This window comes from Poecile atricapillus, chromosome 3 (assembly GCF_030490865.1).
Source record: "Poecile atricapillus isolate bPoeAtr1 chromosome 3, bPoeAtr1.hap1, whole genome shotgun sequence".
In the NCBI taxonomy this organism is placed as follows: domain Eukaryota; kingdom Metazoa; phylum Chordata; class Aves; order Passeriformes; family Paridae; genus Poecile; species Poecile atricapillus.
Window position 1 is genome coordinate 85,122,736 of NC_081251.1, and position 23,285 is coordinate 85,146,020.

General features: G+C 33.7%; 1 protein-coding gene across 1 annotated transcript in view; it reads left to right on the forward strand.

Moving 5' to 3' along the window:
* DNAH8 (dynein axonemal heavy chain 8) overlaps window positions 1–23,285 on the forward strand; it is a 125,471-nt gene that overhangs the window by 40,511 nt on the left and 61,675 nt on the right. The window contains 21 exon segments of the mRNA XM_058835725.1: window positions 753–866; window positions 1,454–1,516; window positions 2,474–2,574; window positions 3,467–3,604; window positions 6,168–6,408; window positions 7,389–7,588; window positions 7,955–8,108; window positions 8,201–8,364; window positions 8,525–8,627; window positions 9,187–9,291; window positions 9,581–9,742; window positions 11,536–11,760; window positions 12,704–12,876; window positions 14,521–14,699; window positions 15,997–16,184; window positions 17,352–17,438; window positions 17,537–17,644; window positions 18,422–18,556; window positions 19,172–19,333; window positions 20,857–21,103; window positions 23,018–23,259. Of these exon segments, the coding sequence (XP_058691708.1) occupies window positions 753–866; window positions 1,454–1,516; window positions 2,474–2,574; window positions 3,467–3,604; window positions 6,168–6,408; window positions 7,389–7,588; window positions 7,955–8,108; window positions 8,201–8,364; window positions 8,525–8,627; window positions 9,187–9,291; window positions 9,581–9,742; window positions 11,536–11,760; window positions 12,704–12,876; window positions 14,521–14,699; window positions 15,997–16,184; window positions 17,352–17,438; window positions 17,537–17,644; window positions 18,422–18,556; window positions 19,172–19,333; window positions 20,857–21,103; window positions 23,018–23,259 (3,291 nt within the window).

Consider the following 23,285-nt stretch of genomic DNA (forward strand, 5'->3'; position numbering starts at 1 on the left):
ATATGTATAAAACCTGCAAGAAAATGCTATTTCATTTCCAGTTCTTTTTGTCATTCTTGTCTGATCAGGGAGTTTATTACCCTTAAGTTACATTTTTCTAAGAAGCACATACTCTGCCAGTGCTCTTACATCTAAGTGGTGGTTGTACATTCACCTTTATTATTTAAGACAGCCTTGTATCCCTCAAAAACTCCAGGTTTATTGAGTATTTTATGTAGTTGATGTGGCTAGATGGAAATATGCAGATATCAATTAATCAATTAACTTAAGTCCTGTTCTACAAATTAATCACTCAGGAAAGGACTCAAGAGTATGTTTTACATTTTTGTCCAGGTCTAGGTTATTTCTCTTAAGATATTGATCAAAGAAAATAAAATTTATTAAAGAGAAGGTTGAGTCCTTTGTGAGGAAGATGACTCTATTAGATTGGGTTTTGAGGTTTTTTGGGGAGAGAAAAGAAAGAGAATAGGATCTTGTTCCACCACCTCCTTGTAATGAAACACATTCTTTTAAAGGCCAATCCTAGATTTTGTTATTGTTTTGGTTGAGGTGGTTTGGTTTTTTCCTCCACCTTTCCTCTCAAAAATTGAAAATATAGCACCATAAAAGGGAAAAAAAACTATTTAGCTTCAAATAATCAATTTCTGTTCAAAAATTTGAGATGTTTTATTCATAATTTTGATTTATATCTAACTCAAATATCTGCTCCTGATCCTTAGAGAATTAATTTATTTTAATATTTTCCATTTCAGACTGCAGTTCAAGATGAGTTGGTTGAAGTTCAGCCCAAATTTAAGAGTGATTTGCTAGAAGCAGTTGCAGCTTTTCAGGAGGATGTATCACACTTTGAAACAGCATATGAAACGGTAAATTAATTTAGTAGTGGCAGGGAGGGCTTGTTTGTACTCAGTATTTCAATGTTTTTGTTTTGCAGGAGTTGCATACTAGAATTTTATACTGCTCAGCTACTGATGTTTGATGCCATAGTTGTTAAGTAGTCATCACCGTAGGTCAAACTTTTCACTGTGAAGAAGTAGTAGCGCACATAACTCTATAAAGAAAGAAAAGAAGCACTGGTGATACAACTTATAATGAAATTGTAATTATAAAATACAAATTAATTTAGAAACTGTAGTACATGTTGTGGTATTTTTGCACACACATTAGCGTTAAAAAGGATCACTGTCTGGGTTTTGTTATTTTCAGCAAAATAAGGAAGTATGAAAAGGTAGAGATTAATCTTATTAAGTCTAATTAAGGTAAGAAATTTTAAATTCCATAAAAGTTACCTCTTCTTAGATTTACCATTGTAAGTATTGAATTACAAAGATACATAACTTGATTGGAGTTTGACTAACAAAAAAATGTATTCTTTAATGATCTGCAAATATAGAGTGGCCTTCTGTCACTCTGGGAATTAATATTACTTTTTTGTTAACTGCTTATTTGAAAGGAAGGGCCTATGGTTCCAAGCATTCCACCTCAGGAAGCCAGTAAGAGGCTGCAGATCTTTCAGGTAAGAAAATAAACTGCTGAATTTGCAGCTAACTAATTAAATCTGCACTTGCTTATAATAACAAGTTTACTAAATTATAATTTGGATGTTCCATATAATATTATGTTATCTGTAGTTTCTCTCATGCAATGTTTTCCTTAATGTGGAAGGATTGATTGATTGATCTGTAACCTTTCTTCTCCATATTTTGTGAGCAGAAATTATCAATTTGAAGTAATAAAAGCAGTAGAAAAGGGAAGAGTCAATTATGACACCTTGATTATGTCTGATAAGAAGCCAGGTTACAAAGCAATCATGAGCCTATCTTCTAATCTTTTAAAGATCACATTTTTTATTAGATAATTGTTTTTCAACTTATTATTTATTTGTTGTGAACCTTAATTCATAAGTCTAGGAGCAGTATTTTCTCTAGTTTTAACCCTTCTTCTTTTTTCTGCAAGTTTAGTAGATTGAACAGTAGGTCCTAGTAATTTATACTAAATGGAATAGTAATTTTGTGAGTCTAACATATTGTATAGATTGTATAAAGTAAATTCTGAGTTTGTGAAAAGCACTGAGTGACTAAGAGAAGGTGCTTAATCTTTCTAATACATCTAATATGTACTGAAAATTGAATTATTCTGGTTAAATTTTCTGTGTTTCTTATTTTGCCAAGAGAATGCTCTGTACTTTTGGATACTAGTTGTGAAAATCATTCTTCTTTCCATTTTTCTATGGTGATTATATCCTTTGGACAGCAGTTACACTTTAAAAGTAATTGTGTTATTTGGCACTCTGGTGTTTTTCTTAAAGCTATGTATTTGTTTAGATCAAAAATATTTTCAGATATTTTACATATACTTCTAATAGACCGAATGAAATTTTTAAACTGTTTAGCGATGTATTTTTAGACAAATTTAAGTTAAAACATATAAACTTATATTTTCATTTGATCTGTATGAAACACAACTTAATCAGGCTAACTTTGATGAGCTGTGGAGAAAGTTTATCACGTACTCATCTGGTGAACGGTTGTTTGGATTACCTGTCACAGAGTATGACATTTTGCATAAAGTCAGGTAACTGTGGAAATATGGCTACCTTCATTATGTTACTAAGTATGTTAAAATGTCTTAGGCTTACACCAAAGGCAGAAATATTACAATATTCAAGTTTTCCATTGCCTTGACTAAAATAAATAAAAAAAAAATAGATAAATAAATAAAATTATAATTTTTTAATTAATTTGTTTATTTTTTAAAATAGTATTTCTTATTGTAACAGAATGATACCAGATGATTTTACTGTGTATAAATATGATATAAAGAAGCAATATGCCCTGTTCTGGACATAACTTAAATAAAAATATGCATTTATATATTAAGATGTGGTAGAAAGTGAAGAAGAAAATGTAACGAAAGGTCATTCTATTGTGATATAAGAAGAATTAAACTACAGCTTTTATGAAGGTCTGAATTTCTTAAGCAGCTGTACAAATGATGATCAGATTCTAAAGTTTTTGGGCCAGCCATTTCAATGTTTGATGATTATTCACACCAGAGGAGGATCTCACTGTTTATGTCTGGTTTTAGATCAGAGTTTAATTCAGATTCAGAAAGTGCTTCTAAGTAAATTGACAGTTTGTTTCTACCTGCCCTGCTCTGCTCTGCATTGCAGAGCCAGCTTAGGACATATATCCTAGGTTTCTTTTGGACTAATGGGAGTTTTGGGGAACTAGACAGAAGCAAATCTTCCTCCAAATATGTTTAGTGTGGATATTAGGTGTTTAGCACCAACCATCTGCTCTTTTTTGTGGATTCTTTTTTGATGAAGTATTCTTCATTAAGAAACATACTCTAAATGTCTACCTCTATTTTTTGTATTATTATTTCATATATCGTGTATTTAAATATTATGAGATCTCCAGAGAGCTGATTGAAATTATTGGCATAATTGTTTCTTTATTCCCAGGAAGGAGTTAAGCTTGCTTCAGAAATTGTATGGATTATATGATACTGTAATAAGCACTATCAATGGTTACTATGACATACTTTGGACAGAGATAGATATTGAAAAAATCAGTACTGAACTTACGGATTTTCAAACCAGGTATGTTTAATGTATGAATAGTAATGTTAAATGCATTAAGATTTAGTTTATTGAGATAGAGTTCAGCAAAGCTATTGATATATTTATCAAAACCTCCATGAATAAGGTTTATCATAAACAATAAGATTATTCAAGAAGGAATGAAATAACACCATACTTCTAGTTAAGCAGCCTTTTACCTGTAGCTTTGATAACTGAAGTGCATGCAATCAGTTGAAGTGCTGAGCTCATTACCTAAACCAACCAACAGGTTAGGAGGACTGAAATCTTATTTGTGGAAGCTTTCTTCAACTGGGATGATGTCATGGTTTTAAAGCATTAGCTAAAAAATCACTAGGAAACTTGCTCATTTTTTGCTGTGAGATATGGATTAGAAGAAGAGCACAACAGGCTTAAAACTTAAAGGGACTAAATGAAGTTTATTAACAAAACTACAAGAATAAGAAATTAGAACAAAACTTCTAGAAACTCTTTTTGTCCACTACTTAACTATTCTCTTTGTTCACATGACAACAAAAGAGACAAAAAAACTTGGTGGTTAAAACAGTTTCAACTTTGCTATAGTATTTTTATCAGTTTTTGTAGAGAAAAAGAAGTTCTCTTCTGTCAATTTATGGAGTTTGTCACAAGAAAACCATTTTCTCATGGTTTCCTATTTTTCTGATGCAGCCACCTGGAAAACTCTGTTATCAGTTCACTTCTCTCATTTCACACCACTTTGAGGTGTGTTATGGGTCATAAGTCAAGGGGTTTCATTTTAAGGATGAGTTATTCAAAGGCAGAAGTTCTCTTATCTGTCTCTGTGAGCATTTCTGGAAACAGATGTTTTCTCTTTGCTTCTTAAGGGCCACAAATCTTCAACAACTATCGCTTCTCTTCTTTTATTCCAGCATTTTATAGGATCACAACTACTTCACTATTTGCTTAGATCCACACTTTGAAATACTCTATTCCTCTCAAAATACTTTTGCATGAATTAAAGGAGATTTTTCAGAACACTACTGTCTATCTCCATAGTTTTAGCAAAAGAATATTTCAGCTTATTAAAGCATCTCCTTATTTCTCTCTTCATCTGAAGCATAATTTCTTTCTTCACTGTCTTTGATAGTTTATGTTGTGTCTTTACCTGTTGATCACTCTGTTGCTTTCTTCCTGGAAAAAGGATTAAATTTGCAAGTCTCATCTGGGTGGTAAAAGGGTTAAAATCTTGCTCAAGCTGCAGGTGTTCATGGTGCCAGGTTTCAGCTCAGCAGCACTTAGAGCCAGGGCCCCCCAGGGAAAAGCTTCAGCCACCCTGGAAGCTTTCTGGGAAGCCGCAGCAGAGCCCAGCCCCGGCCTGGGGAGAAGCCCCGCAGGCCCCATCTCCTGCCCAGGGACCACGGCAGGCCCAGCCCATCCCCAACCCAAGCCACATGGCCGGGGCAGGGGATGGGAGCCAGCTGGAATTCTGCTACTTTTCAAAGCCGGAAACCAAAAAGAGCAAGAAATTCCCGGGCTTCGGTCTTAAGGTTGTGTTCACAGGTTGATCTCACTTTTAATGGTCAAAACTACTGTCAGTTCTCAAAAATGGCCAGTATTGGCCAGGAGAAAAACTCCCATCAGCCTCCAGCAGCCTAAATTTCCTTAGGTGTTTCTCTTTGTTTCTTAAATGCAAATCTATCACAGATGAGTAGCCCATTGATTTTAAGTTTTGCGCACAAGTATAATGGGCACAAAATTCTATCTCCCTCAGAGAAAGGCAGGCAAGTGTTAAACATCCAGTTCGACATCAAGCAGGGAGCTAACCAACATGAACATACTGACAACCATCCAGCACTGACATAGCTCCAAGCCATATGCTGTATTGATCCTGATTACTGGGAATATGAAATCATACCAATGGGAGGTAGAGAAATAAGTGATAAAGGATGCAAAACTAAGGATTTATTGTTTTTCCTGATACGGATATACTTTACCATTTGCAACAAGGCATTCCGGTGGTAGGTCACCTGCTCAGTTTTTGGTGTGCTGGCTCTTTGAAAGTGTGGTCAAAGTGGCGGATATTCATTTATTTGTTCTCAGGCTTTTTTCCACATTAGAAATATATAGTTCTCATTAGTGAATGGTTTCAGAACCACTAACCAAAAGTGGAGGAGGCAGTCATATTTATCTCACTTTTTTGTCTGTCTCTGAATTGGTATATTAATAAATGCCATGTGTATTAAACTGAAGTAAATATTATACTTGTACAAGGATTTAATATTTGAAATTTAACTTAATTAACTATTTTTTCTTTTTTTTTTCTTTTCCAATAAAGAGTTTCTGAAAGCAGGAGATAACTATGTTTTAATGGAAACGATGGTATTTTTTATTGTCTTTATTTACAGGGAAAATATCACTGTTTGAGACAATTAAATATTATGATTTTTAAGTAGGGTATTTGTATCAGTTTTTCTGAAACAGGTAGGCTAGTTGACCTAGAAAATATTGACCTTAATACAATCCACTCTATAAACTCTTGTTTAAACAATTCTGTTGTGACAGAAAGGGCATTTACTACTGTATCACTTTAATTTAAATGCAGGTGCCGTAGACTACCTAAAGGCCTCCACCACTGGCAAGCATTTTCAGATCTCAAGAAAAGAATTGAGGATTTTATTGAGTGTTGTTCTTTGCTGGAAATGATGTCTGACAAAGCAATGAAGCAAAGACACTGGGATCGTATTTCTGAAACAACAGGACATCTATTTGATGTAGAATCTGAGACCTTTTGCCTTCGAAACATCATGGAAGCACCAATTCTTAAAAATAAAGAAGATATTGAGGTAGGTGCATATGTTTTCCCCCTCCTTGTTAATTTTATATTGTCAGCAAAAATAATGTGATTGTTTATAAAATGGTTACTCTCTTTAAAAATAATTACTTCATTAAAGTCCTTGATTCTCAATCAGACCACACTGGTTTAGAGCAATATGTGTTTTATTTAGAAGCTCTTATCTATGTGAACAAATATAGAGGTAGCAGCTGGAATCTCTAGAACCTTATTTTTAGATAATCTCTTCACAATCCTCCTGCCATTATTTTTTATGATTTTCTTAGCTTCTTTGATGCAAGAAAAAATCCTCAGATGAAACTTAAAATGCTCATGATCACCTAATTTTTTACCTCTGTGGTTGCTTTATAGTTTTGTAGATAAATCTGAAATTTTAGATGAGGACTTCATGCTTAATAATATTTAATATTAAAACTTTTTCCAGATTATTATGGCTTGTTTTGAACCACACAACTTCAAAAAACCACCCCATATAATTTGTGAGAACTCAGTGGGGTTTCCATGTTTCTTGTGGTAAATACATATGCAAAAACTTATTATATCTGTAGCTGATTTATCTGGAAGCATTCCAAGGTGATCTGCTTAATTTTGAATTAAGTTCTGATTTGAGTAGAATGTTGGACTTGGCCTTTCCAGCTTAAACTATTCTTAGATTCTGTATTTCTATAAACTGAAGTGTGGTAAGAGTCAGAGTTCATCTGATGAGGAATCTAATCACTACCCCTCCTCAGCCTTGTAGAAGTTGTGATCCAAATATCTTTTTACACAGAAATAACAAAATGTGACACCACAGAAAATACATATTCATCCATTTCCAAAAGTGCTTTTTTCAGTTATCCATACAAGTAATTTCAGTGAGTAACATTTGTAGTGTGATATCTGCTTCTTTTAATATTCTATGACTGGATATACAGTATTAGGAAATTCATTTCACAAGATTGGAGAGTCTAAAATGTGGTTCTTTCTTGGCAGGATATATGCATTTCTGCTATGAAGGAAAAGGATATAGAAGCCAAACTGTCTCAAGTAGCTGAAACCTGGGGAGCCCAAAGTCTGAGCTTTGCACAGTTCAAATCAAGAGGAGAGTTACTGTTAAAGGGAATTGAATCAGCAGAAATTATGATATTGATGGAGGACAGTTTAATGGTTCTGGATTCTCTACTGTCCAATAGGTACTTGGCATTGTTCATGTATGGCATTTTCAGAAATACACTGCGATAGTAACAATACTATAATTGAGCTAAATTAGCAGTAAATTTGAAATAATATTTTTTAATGAAACAAAATATTACAAGGCCTAATGAAGAACACCCTTATGAGAAAGACTTCCATGCACATTCAATTGAGACAACTTTTGTCTCAACTGAATATATTTGAATGTAAACAAGCTGCTAAAATCTTTCCATAATGTTGTTCTTGTTCTATGTGAAACAAGTTAGTTTGTTCTAGGCTTGGGGTGTTTTTTCCATCATTGTAAGTATTTCTTTTATAATAGCTTTATTTAGAATTAAATAGTTTATGTTCCTCTACACTTTTAGATACAATACGGCATTTAAAAAGCAAATTCAGAGCTGGGTTTATAAACTAAGCAACTCTTCACACATAATTGAAGAATGGCTGGTTGTGCAGAACCTATGGATTTATCTTGAAGCTGTTTTTGTAGCAGGAGATATTGCAAAAGAGTTACCCCAGGTAAACTTTACAATGCTTGCCTAATATTGTGTACCAAAAGCTTTCTGTGCAATAATTTTCAACAGATTATACTTTGGTTTTCCTACATACAGGAAGCAAAGCGTTTTCAGAATATTGACAAATCATGGGTAAAAATAATGCAACGAGCTCATGAAAATGCAAATGTAGTTGCCTGCTGTGTTGGAGATGATACTATGGAGCAACTTCTTCCTCATTTACATGAACAGTTGGAAGTATGTCAGAAATCACTTACAGGGTATGAATTGTCTTTTACTGCTTTACTGTATTGTAAATAGTTTGTATGAAACATTAATTGTATTTCAGTCTTACTTACACCCCTATATAGAAAAAAATGCAACCTGGAATAGTTTAATAGTTAAAAAAATAGTTTAAAAAAATCTTGTTCAATTTTTAAGTTATTTAGAGAAGAAAAGACTGCTGTTTCCAAGATTCTTTTTTATTTCTGATCCTGCACTTGTTGAAATTCTTGGACAAGCAAGTGATTCTCATACAATCCAGGTATGAACTTAATGATTTTTTTCTACTTACATAAAAAAATTAGAATACATAGAAGCATTTCATAAAATGGGATGCAAAATTTTTTTATAAAGTTTGGTTGAAAAAAATTGTTTTTCTTGCTCTCCATTCTTTAACAGAATGTGAAATTTTGTTACCTGTAATTCAAAACAATCTTCTGAATTCAGAATTCAGAACACTAGAACATGGTTTGATCTAGTGATTTGCTGGTGGCTTCTTTCCCAACTGAACTAAAAAAAGGACCCTGTGAGGCTTTCCTGCTTTGCACGTTGCAAAGTTCTTCCAGTTAGTCTGGATTGTTGCTGAGGGTTGATTGAGATAATCCAGTTGATCTCTGCTAGATCATCTTGGGAAATTGTAAAAATACAGTAGACAGAGATAAAATTCTATGCAACAATTTCTGTAATTGTTACCTACAGATGGCCAGAAATTAATCTGTAGGTTCAGATGAATTTTGCAGGATAACCTTATTTGAGATTTTTTTTTTCTGTTTGCTAATGCTAAATATTTATATTGAATGATTCCTGAATTATCCTTACAGCCACATCTGACTTCCATATCTGACAACATAAATGAAGTAGAGTTTCACCCAAAGGATTATGATCGCATACTGGCAGTCATATCAAGAGAAGGAGAAAAAATTCCAGTAATTATATGATTTTTTTTCCAGAAACATTAATAGATAAATAATTTTATTATTGAACATATAAGATGTATTAAGATGAATTATTGTTAATTAAAAATAAATATTTCAAGGATTGTTGTTAACAAGACTAGAATATTTCTTCATTAAATAAGTTTTTTGGATATTAATTGAAGTAAAATCTGTAGCTGTTGTGAATAGAAATTGAGTAACTATGTAGTAACTCACATTCTTGAGCAGAAGGTTGATAAATATGTTCTATTTTATATATTTACTTTCATTAATTTTACAGTTGGACACTCCAGTGATTGCAAAAGGACCAGTAGAAATTTGGCTGAAGATTTTATTGCAAATGCAGCAGAAGTCATTGCATGGCATAATTAGGGCAGCATTTTACCAAATTAGTGACCCAGGATATCAGTTGTTGAATTTTCTTAATCAATTCCCAGCACAGGTAAGAATACAAGATGTGGACATGCGTGTGCAGTCTGGGTTGTATCTGGGGGCAGGTGGAAGGTAAAGAGCACATGGGATTGCTAGTATGAGGAGGTTTTCATAGAGGAAGCAAGGGGAAGGATCTGGTCACTAGAAGGTAATCCAAAACCACTTTGATTTTGATACCCAGTATATAGCATAATATTTTTCTTGCCATCTGCTTTAGATTTTTTTTTTTTTTTTTAGTTGTCTTGGAGAATCTAAAGTATAGCTTATATTTTCTGTAATGGATTTTGAATCCCTTTCAGCTGAAAGTAAAATTGCATGTGCAGATTGATTTCTCTCATAACTTAAGATTGCAAGAGCTATGATTATGATTATTTATCTCATAATTTACAGGATTTACCTCATAGTTTATGTATTTGTCACTATGATAATGCAGTCCTAGTACAAGGCTATGTTGAAGGATTCTAGAAACTCATCCATCTTACTTATAATTCATAAATTTCATTAAAAATTAATGAGCTGCTTCCCATCCTGTATTAATTCTGAATCTGTAACTTGCGGACTGGTACAGTGCTGGGTGTAAGTTTTAGTAAAAATTCTGCAGGCCAGCATGTTGCTATATTTAAAAAAATCAATACATTTGAATACTTAACAGAATTATCCTAAAGCTGTATTGTCTCAGCAGTGTTTATTTGAAAATTTTCACTACCTTAAACAAATAAGGACTGCCTTGTTTCATGTCAGACATTTTGATGTAGCTTTACTACCACCTGCAAAGATCATGTCTCATATCTTGCTAAGTTCTTATGTTCCAAATGTTGTTTGTTTTGAGAGGGTTTGGTGAAGGAATTTTTACAAAGAAAATCTGTGTTACAGAAGAGAGAAGAAATTAGGCAAAATACTGACAAATAAAATGTTTTCTTCAAACTGACGTTTTCCTGGCTCAGTAGCTGCTGTTATAGATAGCATGAGATAGTCACATCCAAATATCTATTTTATTTATTTTTTGTTTTCCTTTGACTCATTGGTCATTCTAAAATCAATCTTTTTTTAGACTCTACCTATGATACCTCACCATTTGAAATCATCAGGCTATCTTCTAATGCACAAATTCTGTAACCATTACTTCAGTACAGGCATAGGGAGCCAGAAAAATAGAAAGAGACGTTGAGTAAAATTTTTAGGGCTTGGTGCTTTGTGAATATTGAAATGTGTGTAATAAAAGTAATAAAGGGGCACAGTGTTTGTAAATTTTGGCTGTGAGTATTGTAAATCAAAACCAATCTGAGACAATAACTTACGTACAACATCCTATAACCCTCGACATTTATTTGGAAGCAAAATGATTTGGAGTTCAACGTGCTCTAGGCTGTACTCTAGGCATGACAGAGTGTTAGAAGGCAAGCCATTTCAGTGAAAATTCACAGCATCTTAATGTTCTTTAATTAGTTACAAATTGACAATGGAAAATTTTCAGAAGGTCTTCTTCCCCCAGATCCAGTTTAGGTATGTATTACTGGATCCTCTAAAAGAGTAGAAGGGAAACTGACACTAGTCCTTAGCTTGAGTATATCTCATTATGAGACAAATTTTTGTAACATTTTAAAATGCTTTCTCAGCAAGTTGTGCAGCAGAGCAAATTAATTCAGGCATGGTGTCCTGGTGAGATAGATTCATGTTGGATATAGTGATATTTTGGAACTGTCTACACCATAATTTATCATTCCTATTATAACTAAGCCTTCTGTAACAGCTAGGGTTCAACAAGTGATTCCTTTGTATATTTTTCATGTATTACACTTTTAGGTTGGATTACTGGGAATTCAAATACTGTGGACACGTGATGGAGAAGAAGCTCTACGCACTGCTAAGGATGACAAAAAAATCATGGATGTCACCAATGCTAGATTTCTGGATATTCTGAATACATTGATTGGCCAGACCACACAGGATCTTTCCAAGTTTGAGAGAGTGAAATTTGAAACACTTATTACCATTCATGTGCATCAGCGTGATATTTTTGATGATTTGGTAAAGTATAGATTTTGATTTCTGACAACTAAATACATTTTCTATCATAATACTCTTATATGTGGTGGCTACAGTTACATGTGTATGCATATATAAGAGAAAGATGTCCATAATCTCACCACCATAAAAATAATACAGTTTTGCTTAAACTAGAATAACATTATTTAGTTCTATCAACTAAATATTTTTGCCAAGTGTTTACACTTTTCTTAGAATTTTTTAATTTTCCATGTCTTCTAGAAAGTCTTTTTTGGTAGACAAAACGAAGTATTTCATTCCTTTGAAAAACAGTTGTACTACTCTTACTTGCATAACTTAAGAAGCTGAGTGCTGAGGATGTTGTAACTGTAACATCATTTCTTCATGGATTTACAGAATCTCAGTTGGCACATGGCTGCACATTCCTAAGGAGACACAGAACACAAGCAAACAAAAAACCTACTAAAATCAGACGATAGTTGCAATTCTACTTGAACTTTTGAGACCGTGCTGAATTGTTACCATACCTTTATTCTGTGAGGAAGGGCATTGTTCAACACTGTCCCTTGCATATTTCCAGAGGCTTTTTAGATTATCCAGCATTTTGCTTCTCTGCCTCAGTCACATCCTTCCCTCATCATGCCCTTTGTTACAATGAGTAACAGAGTGCTATTTGCATTTCTCACTTGGAAAGTGGACTGCCCTACCAAAGCAGTTTAAGATTTATTTGATAACACAGATGTTGGGATGATTGGGTTAAGCAGTCAGGGTGTTTTTTAATATCAGTTTAGCATACATCTGAGCATGTTATGTCATGCTTATTGTATTTAAGTTTACTTACTTTACAGGAACTTTAATCTGAGTAATCACTCATTATTCACATACAGAAAAACATTTTATCACAGTTGGTAAAGGCAATAAGTGTAGAAGCTCAATTATAACACATCCCTTTATTTCTTTTAAGGTAAAAATGAACATCAAAACACCAACTGATTTTGAGTGGTTAAAGCAGTCTAGATTCTACTATAAAGAGGATTATGATCACGTCATCGTAGCAATTACAGATGTTGATTTTATTTACCAAAATGAATTTCTGGGTTGCACTGATCGTCTGGTTATAACACCTCTTACAGACAGGTTAGAAATGCAATTATAGATAAGGAGTACTTTTAATATCTATAGTGTTTATTTAGCATGTATCTTTGAAGAGATAAAATCTGAGTTAAGTCCTGTGTGGGCTAGATCATTCATGAAAACATTCTCATACATTTGCTTAGTATACTCTTTGAGAAAAGGTAAAATAGGGTCCCACTAATGTGTACACTTACTAATTCCTTTATCACTGCCCAGTCTTAAAAAGAACATTTAATAATAAAATTTACTTTTTTAAGGTTATATAGTGACATATAGTTTAGCAGTATACTGAAGAGAAGATTAGGTCAAATATTTCAAGTTTTATTGTAAGAGATTCTCTGAAGATTCTGTGGCTTCTTTGAAAGTCTAAGTAAAAGCTGTATGCACTCACCTTCCTTCTTCTGTAGCCAGGCAAGTAAACGGTCATTTTGTTTCAAATGTGGTTTAACAAAGAACAGTATTTATTTTTTTCCTCTTGGGAATTTCTTTGCTTCCTTCCTTGTCCACATTCTTTCTCCATTCAATCCTTTTTTGAGATGTCACTTTTAACCAAATGAGGAAATAAAGGACCAAGAGATACTTCACTTGCAGAAAGATCCCCTCAAGAAAGAAAAACAACTTCCAACCTACACTCATTTACTTTGATATGTGTGGTATATGTGCCTCTATGACTTTCTAAATACCTTTATTTCTCCAGAAGAGATAGAACTGCTATTGTGACAGTATGGAAAGTTCAGTAGATTTCTGCAGTGAATTGTATTGCCCTCAGAAACTGAGTATTTTTGATGTAAAATTGTTAAACTCTACCCAAAAACTGATTGAAGTAGAACAGCAGAGATTAACGCTTCCTGTCACTTCAGAACTTCTTATATATAGAAAACAAGAAAGCTCCTGCAGTGCAAGTTTGGTGTAACAAATTACAGTTATTCAAACTAAATTGAGGAACCAGTTAGTTATAAAATTCTGTCTAATTATGGATTAAAACCAGAAATACTTCAGTTAGAATGTGTCCAAACTATGCTGACTTGACAGTGAAGATACCCCTTAGCTTAATTCCTTTAGCATTACTCTTCCATACCTTGCCATGAATGAAAATCATAACTAAGGCTCACATGTAAGTAAAACTGTAGTCCAGACCTTTTAAAACTTAAAAAAACCAAAAAGGTTAAAGCTTAGGGTTCTTTTTTTCTAGAATTTTAACTATTTCTTATCCATAACAGGGAAAGGGGCCATCCATATATCCTTATTCTTTCACACTTGGATTTAGACAACAATAACATAATTAAATGTATACAGGTTAGGATGCTGCAGAATGTGATACAGCAGAACATGCTCTTTATAGTTGCCAGAAAAGTTAATGAGAAATACCTTTATGGGATGTGCATTAATTTTTTAGGTTGTTAACACTAGGATTTGTTTCTTTTGTTGTTTGTTTGGTTTGTTGGTTTGGTTTTTTTTCTTTTATAAGTAATGCTTAAATGCTATATTTTGTGCCTTTTACCTCTCTGACCTTTTTGCACTGAAATCCATGGAATTGCTTTATGAAGTAGGGCTGTAGAATCTATTGTATAACTTACCTGTATTTTATACATATGGACTTATATCTTTAATATAATTTGATAGATTAACATCAATTAATATTTGTAGGTGCTATATAACTTTAGCACAAGCTTTGGGAATGAACATGGGAGGAGCTCCAGCAGGACCAGCTGGAACTGGTAAAACAGAAACAACGAAAGACATGGGAAAGGCTCTGGGAAAATACGTAGTAGTCTTTAATTGCTCTGATCAAATGGACTTCAGAGGTTTGGGCAGGATTTTCAAAGGTAAGATTTCTTCTTGTAGGATAGAAGAGATTTCCATATATCATTTAGGACGTGCAGGTAGAGCAGGGTGCTTACTCAGTACCTTATTCGTGTCAGGTTTTGACGGTCTCCAGGGATAGATGTTCTGCAACACCTCTGCTGAAGTGTTTTGCTCATTCTCATTATCACATTTTTTATACTTCCTCTGACTTAGAATCTTCCACATTGAAACAGACATCCATTGTCTTTTCTTCTTCCTCTGCACCTCTGAAACAAGCCTGAATCAAATTTCTCAGTCCCTCCTATTAACTAGTTGTCAACAACAATAGGTTTTTCCTTTTGCTTTCTCTTCAGGCTCAATAAATGCTGTTCTCTCAGCTTCTGCCACTGTGTCATGTCCTCCCTCCAGCCACTGACCATCACAGCAGCCATTTGGTGCACTCATGCCAATATATCAGTGTCTCTCCCCTGCTGGGAAACCCCAAAGTGAGCATGGTACTCCAGCTTATATCTCACAAGTGCAGAGTAGAGGTGAACAGTGATATGCCTCACCCTGCAGACTATGCTCTTACCCAGTAGTCAGCTGGCTTCCACTGCTGTGAGAGCATAGTTCTGATTCATGCTTAGTTTTGCAACCCAGTCAGCACAGAGCTTGTACTACTGCATGGGGTTATTCTGGTCTAAGTAAGGGACTTGAACTTCACAAGATTTCTGTCAGCTCATTTTTCAGAGTAATGTTATTGTATGTATTGGGTAGCAAGAGACATAGAAGTGGCTAAAGCTATGGGTTTATAAACATATTGCCCATTTGAAAACCATTAAAATTTTAGAAAATCTTTGAGTGACAAAATTAATGACAGACTGTCTTCAAAGTGATTTAGCCTTAACTGCGCAACACAAATAAACCCTGAATGACTTGCATAAATTGTTCACAATTAAATAGCAAACTTTCAGTATACATGCAAGAAAAACATGGTTTGCTGGTAGTTCAGTATCATTTGGGAATAAATGCTGTTAGAAGCTTTCTTACAAAACATTCTGAAAGGAAAAACAATTCTCTTAGGTGCTACTGCATACATGTTACTTTTCCAAACAGAAATTAGGCAACTGTGAAAATAATCCTGTTCAAAAAATATTCTTGTTATTAATATAGTACTTCTAGATTTATCTTTTATTTTCCTTCCTCTGGCTTTCCTTGACCACAGGGCAATAAATAAAACTAATATGACTTAATTACTTGCAGGAAAAGTAATTTAGTCCAGATACTCAAATATACTTGAAAGACAAGAGATAATATTTTTTTCTTTCCCTGTTTTAGGTCTTGCACAGTCTGGATCTTGGGGATGTTTTGATGAATTCAATAGAATCGAGTTGCCTGTCTTGTCAGTAGCCGCGCAACAAATCTATATTATTTTAACAGCAAGAAAAGAAAAAAAAAAACAGTTCATTTTTTCTGATGGAGACTGTGTAGATTTAAATCCAGAGTTTGGAATTTTCCTAACTATGGTGAGTGTAGTAATAATTTCAAAGAAGTGACAAATTATACTACATAGAGGTTATGTGACAAGGTGAATAACTGGTTTTATTAATAAAATAATGTCACTATAGAATTAGATTAAATGCACAGTACATAAATTATATGATTGTTCATGAATGGCATGCCTTCATTTTGACTTTAATATTATTGAAAGGGTTCATAATTATGTCCCTTCATTGCTGTGTTGCTGTTCACCATGCAGACTAAGAGTTTTACCAAACTTGCAGAATTTTCTGTGCTCACTGAGAGGACTGAAACACTAATACACTTTACTAACATATCTTTAATAATGTTAATAGTAATGCATTAATAATTCACAAATGTTTTAATAATGTTAACATATTAGTAGTTTAGTAGTATTAATACTTTAACAGTATTAATGAGAAAGATACTGAAGGGAGGGGGTAGAAAAAGAGCATTCACTTAAAGAGGGAGATATAAGAAAGATATTTTTCAGGGTCGGAGGTCTTGACTAATGGGTACCTATGTGGATATGTAAAAATTCTTCGATCTCCTGTAATAACTTTGAGAATATGCTGTCTTGTGTTGAAAGACGGCCAGCTTATTCACCAGTCTTCACAGAAGTAATTGTGAATGCCGTTTATTTCTATTATTAACATGCCTCTTATAGGGTTCTCCAGGGTCCGCGGGCAGAGCAAGCTACTATTGGCTAGTACACACAAGTTTACATTCTTACCCTTGTACACAAGAATATTGTTTTGCTTTACTCTCTTTTCTGCAGGCAAGTTTCAAGGATTTTAGCCCTTAATATTACGACTTATTCCAGAGGCTGGTTTGTGCAGACAGGCCTTTACTATTATATTGTGCCCCCCATCTGCTAAAAAGCTCTCTATAGGCTTGTTGGCATAGGATTCATGAGGCTTCATAGCACTATTTTGTGTAATCTCATGGACAGGAAATTTTAAAGTGTACATTTCTTAATTCCAAGGCAGATGGCAATCCAAGATTACTTAATAGGGGATTAAAATTACAATAATTGATAGGCAAGGCTTCTAACTCCAAACTGCTCTAAGTATTCATACATGCATTTATTTTTATTGAACAATAAAAAGGAGGCTATTTGGATTACTACTAATAATAATAATAATAATGATGCATTATATTTTCTTATTTAGAATCCTGGATATGCTGGGCGTCAAGAGCTACCAGAAAACCTCAAAATTCAGTTTAGAACTGTTGCAATGATGGTTCCAGATAGACAGGTATAATTCCTGATGAACTGAAAGGAAAAAATATATTTTCATTTGCTGACCTCTCTTCAGGAGAAACTAATGGAATTTCTACAATATTTGTATTTCAGATAATTATAAGGGTTAAACTTGCAAGTTACGGATTTATTGATAATGTGGTCTTGGCTAAGAAATTCTTTGTTCTTTATAAACTTTGTGAGGAGCAGCTCACTAAGCAGGTAATGTTATGTATTCCCTTTGTATTTACATAGTAAAATCTACTTTTTGGGTTATGCAGATTGTTTCTGAAACATCACTTCCGTGCCTTTTACAAAATATTGAAATACTTTAAATGTAATTTAAATAAATACCTCTATAAAATTCCTTACTAAATTACTACATTAAATCATTAATATGGTGTTGTATATGCACCTTTTTTTGTTAAAAATGTTGCTTTTTAGTTAGTTCCATGTGCATGAGCTTCTCTGCCAAAACATGTCAGCCTGACAAAAATTATCCCAGTCATATAATTTTTCTGTAAATATTATCTAGGCCTAGGGTAAATAGCTGGAAATTGGAAACTGGAAACCACAGGAGAAACGTTTAGTTTGATTTAAGATGATCATGTCCCCGTAACACTGCCTTGATCTGAAGTCTGTGCTTTAAGATACCTTAGTTGAAAAGACATGGTTTAGAATGGAATAATTAGTTTTTTAGAACCCTGCTATTCAGAGATACAAAATTTTTTCTGTATGGCATGATAAATGGTGAAATTAATTAAATTTAAATTAGGAAAGAAAAACCTTATTCCACATACACATCTTCCTGAAAACAACTTTATTATTCTTCATTTATTTGAACAGAATAATTCCTAAACAACAGCAACAATTCCTATTTTAGCTACCTTTTCCAGGCAGGACAACTGTACTATACAATATGCAAATAAGGCTTGATATATGGATAAAATAAATCTAGAGAACTTGTTACTGATGCATAAGCCTTCTTCCACTCTCTAGGTCCATTATGACTTTGGTCTGAGGAATATCCTTTCAGTACTGAGGACTCTTGGAGCTCAAAAGAGAGCCAGGCCAACTGAAGGTGAATTAAGTATTGTCATGAGAGGGTTAAGAGATATGAATCTTTCTAAACTGGTAAGAATCTAATTTAATATTTTAGCACCAAGTAGAGGCAAGCCCAATAGATATTTCATTGGTTTTTTATGAGTTCAGAAAAAATCTCATTCTTTTCTCTAATATTTGATAACTTTCATGTTATCATTGAACAGCATAGAGAGTTTATTAGACTTATAAAGAGCATTAATTATGCAAAGGTTCAAATACATTAATAGTGGCTTACATCTGCATGTGACTTTCAGTGTCCTGACTTGTGGACAGACTGACCATTGTACCATAAGTAAGTTGAATAATGAGTATCCACTAAATCAGACTTTTAAAGATTTCTTTCCAGACAGGATGTTCTTTCCAATATATATTGCAAGTGGTTTCCAAATCAGTTTTATAAATAGACCCCAGTGTCTACTCAGTGCAAAATTTCCTTCCATTTTAAATTTCTCCTTAGCATGGCTTATGGATGACATTTTCAAAATGCTATTTTTGTAGCAAGTTCTCCTGTTAGCTGTTTGTAAGCATCTGTATCTAGAAAGTATGTTATTACTGCTTGTTCTTTTAAAACAGAGACTAATTTTGATTTGGAAATGCTCTTTGGATAGCCATGCTTTAAACATTTAATATTTTTTTTTATTTCAGATAGATGAAGATGAGCCTTTGTTTCTCAGTCTTATCAATGATCTTTTCCCGGGGTTGCAGTTGGACAGCAGTACCTATGATGAGCTTCAGGCTGCAGTAGCTCATCAGGTTGAAGAGGCAGGATTGGTTAACCATCCACCATGGAATCTTAAGCTTGTTCAGGTAAAACTTTTTTTTTCTAAAACATTCTTCACAATCAGGAGTCAGAACAATGTGTTATTGGCTTGTCCACAGTCTTACCGTAGAACCTGCACATCAAATATGCGAAAAACTAAAGGTTGTGTGTACACCATACCAAGGAAGACCAATGCAAGGGACTTGCACTGTGGTGCCTGTAGATCTTCATCCTGGACTGATACAAGCCTTTATTCAGCTTACAGAGGAAGAACAGTACATGCTTCATCTTACAAGATTTTGGTAGCCATAAAGACTACCACTGTTTTCTGACATTAAGTTAATTCATACTTGCATAAGCAGACTGACACGGATTTACCAAAATATAGATATGATCCAGTATCAGTATCCAACTTGAGACGGACAAAGACTCTTTAAACTATTAGGGTTACAGAGTGTATGTTTATTGGCAGCACTGGGCCAATGTGTCGGGACACCGCTTAATACACATGGCCCTGAATGCAGGTGAATACAGACTTCTTATTTACCGAGATAATGAATACAAACACATATTCATAACCCAGTTACCACCCACTCCCCGCTTCCTATGCTAATTAAGAAAAAGCAATTAAGCATGCACAGTTTGTTCCTTGAAATGAGTCGATGGTCTTTATTATGGGGAGGGGTCACAAAAGGGAGAAAGAAATATATCTCTTCCTCTTTCTGACCTTTCTACCTTGTCAATACAAAGTGACAAATGAACCCCTGGCCAGGCTCCTAGTTTCGTGTTTCCAATTAGTTTCTGTGTTGCAATTGTCTTAAGTTCTTGAAGTTCCTTACAAGATTCTTAGTTTCTTATTACAAGGCCAACTGAACAAACATAATGTTGACAGACAATTAGTTAGTAGCTAATGATTAACTCCTAATTCTAGGGCCTCTCTATTTTAATTAGATTTAGCAAGGATTAATTTTAATTAAGGCTTTAGCTTTTCTAATATCTTAAATCCTTCAAAGTTTATGTTTCAACACTTCCATAGCAAACCTAATGCTAGTATTAAAAGACAAATAGAAAATTCAGTAGAGAACTCTCCTGAAACTAGACCCATACATAGTTCTGAAGAAAGTGCAGTCCCTATGTTTGTTTCAAATAATTAGGTATTTCAGCACTGTAGTAATTAATCATACTTCTGTAGCATTAAAGTTTTGCTACTATTAATATTTCCTTTTGAATAATATAGAAGATCCTTTTTCAAATCTCACAAAACTATTTCCAGCTGCTTAAAAAAGTTTAGGTAAAATTTAGTTCTGTGAACCATTTATAGTAAGCTTTCTTAGCACTAAAAAGATTAGAAACTGAAGATGTGTACTCTTCCACAAAACACTAAAATTCAGCAAATTCATGCTCATTTCAATCCTGAGCATATAATTTGAATGTCTAATACATCTTAACCACTACTAAGTGCAAGCAAAAATTCCAAAGCATGTTTTTATTTTTATTTTTATATCTTTTATTTTTATTTTTATATATTTTATTTTTATTTTTGTATCTTTTATTTTGATTTTGTTAATAGTTATATGAAACTAATCTGGTACGTCATGGATTGATGACACTTGGACCTAGTGGGTCTGGCAAAACGATGGTCATAACAGTATTAATGAAAGCACTCACAGAATGTGGCCAACCTCATAAGGAAATGCGCATGAACCCCAAAGCTATTACTGCTCCTCAAATGTTTGGAAAACTAGATGCTGCAACTAATGACTGGACAGATGGAATCTTTTCTACTCTGTGGAGGAAAACACTGAAAACCAAAAAGGGTATGTAAATGCTTTCCATTTGGTATCATAAAAATGTATCTTGAATGATGTATTGAAAAAAGCATATTGAATTCACAAATGTTCTTCTTGAGGAAAACTATAGAGAACATATGAGATGAGATTACACCTCTTAAAAGGACACTAGTTTAAAGATTTATTATTTCAGTAGTATACCTACTACTATTAAAAAAAGTAATAATTTTCTTGCCACTTCAGTTCTATAGTGTAGATATGTTATTTGGAAGCTGATAAATCATAAATTAGATTAATTTGTTCTAATGGCATTGTCTTGATAATAATGTTGTTGTCATGGTTTTACATACATTGATTTCCCGTATTTATATTTCAATATTTTAGGATTGGAATACTGAAATTCCTTTTCACAATATTTCACTTGTATCTGAAAAAATAAATATATTAAAGAAAGGGAATTCTTCTAGGGAACCTTCCTAGAAGGATGTGTATTTTAAAAGACAGTTGAATTTCTTACATTGAAAATGCATATTTTTTTCTCTATTAGAAACTTTCTGTATTTCAAATGAAGCCACAATTCTAAAATTTAATTGCCAAAACTTAGGCATTTACATCTATGTTTATATTTCAAAGTATAAGAAAAATAAACAGATTTTAAGAACAGAGGAGTGAGCATAGTATCTTGAGAGAGTTTCATTAACTGTGAGTATTCAATGTCTCTTGTTTAGTTGCTCAAAGAACCCTCATTTTAGCAATAAAATACTAAATTCCCCAACCTCCCTGTGCTGCTGGAGTAGGGTTGGTGCAGGAGGAGGAAGAAAGATGAGTTAGATTAGGTTGTGAAGAAGGGTTGAATCTGGAGAAATGAAATGGAGTGGGGTGAAGGTCTTCTAAGTATTTGTCTTTGTGTCACTAAAGGATACAAAATGATTCACACTACTACCTTCAGTGTTGGAACAAAAACCCATGACTTTATTTCCTGATTCCAGTATTTACAGATTCTTGACAATGACCAGGGATTGGATAATGAAGTTACCACCTTCCCAAGCACACTGGTCATGTGAAATATCCATCAAAACACGTTTCTTAGAAGGAATGCGTATTCTTAGAAGGAATGCGTAAACATCTATGTTTACACTTACTTTTCTGAGAAATTAGCTACAACTATGAGAACAAGATCAGAAGGTTTAATTTTCAAGGTGACAGTCTTTGCTTCTCATCATCCATATCTGTGTTAATTTGCAATAAAATAATGTTTTTACAAGTTGTTTGTTTTGCCCATGCTTGACAGCTGACAAGTGATCTCCTGGTCTTTATCTCAACCCACAAGCATTTTCACTGTATTCTCTCCCTCTGTCCTGTTGAGGGAGCGTAGAGGGAGTAGCACAATTTCTATCTGATAGCCAGCCAAGGTAACAAATATTCAACACTACAAAGGTATATTTGTGTTCTCATTTGCCACCAATTGTTTCAAAAATATTTCCTTAACTGTCACTGTCAGACACTAAATGATTCACATAGATGCAGCTCAAAGTGAGATGAAAGAAGAAGAACAAGGTTTATTTGCTCTTTCAGTATTTATAGGTTTTTGACAACGACTAGGGATTTGATAATCAGGTTATTACTTTCTTAACTGCACTGGCCATGAGAGATGTCTATCAAAGGTATATTTTTAATGGAATGTTTAAAAACATGTTTATAGTTACTTTCCTGGGAAAGTGGCTAGAAATTATGAAAACAATATCAAAAGATCTGATTCTCAGGATGACAACTGAGTATGCAATTTATTCAGTAATGAACATCCATATAGATGGCAGAAATTACAATAAATGTAATAAATTTTTATATGACATTTAAGTTCCAAATAATCTTTTCTACACTTATTTTCTTGTTTCTTCAGCAATATGATATTAACTATTTCTCTTTTGATTATTTTTCCAGGTGAAAATGTGTTTCTGGTTTTAGATGGTCCTGTAGATGCAATCTGGATTGAGAATTTAAATTCAGTTTTGGATGATAACAAGACCCTCACTCTTGCAAATGGAGATCGAATTCCTATGTCTCCTTCATGTAAACTGTTATTTGAGGTCCACAACATTGAGAATGCCTCTCCAGCAACAGTTTCTCGAATGGGTATGGTCTTCATCAGTTCTTCTGTCCTCAGCTGGAGACCAATATTGCAGGTAAGATAATTATTGCTGGCTGCTCC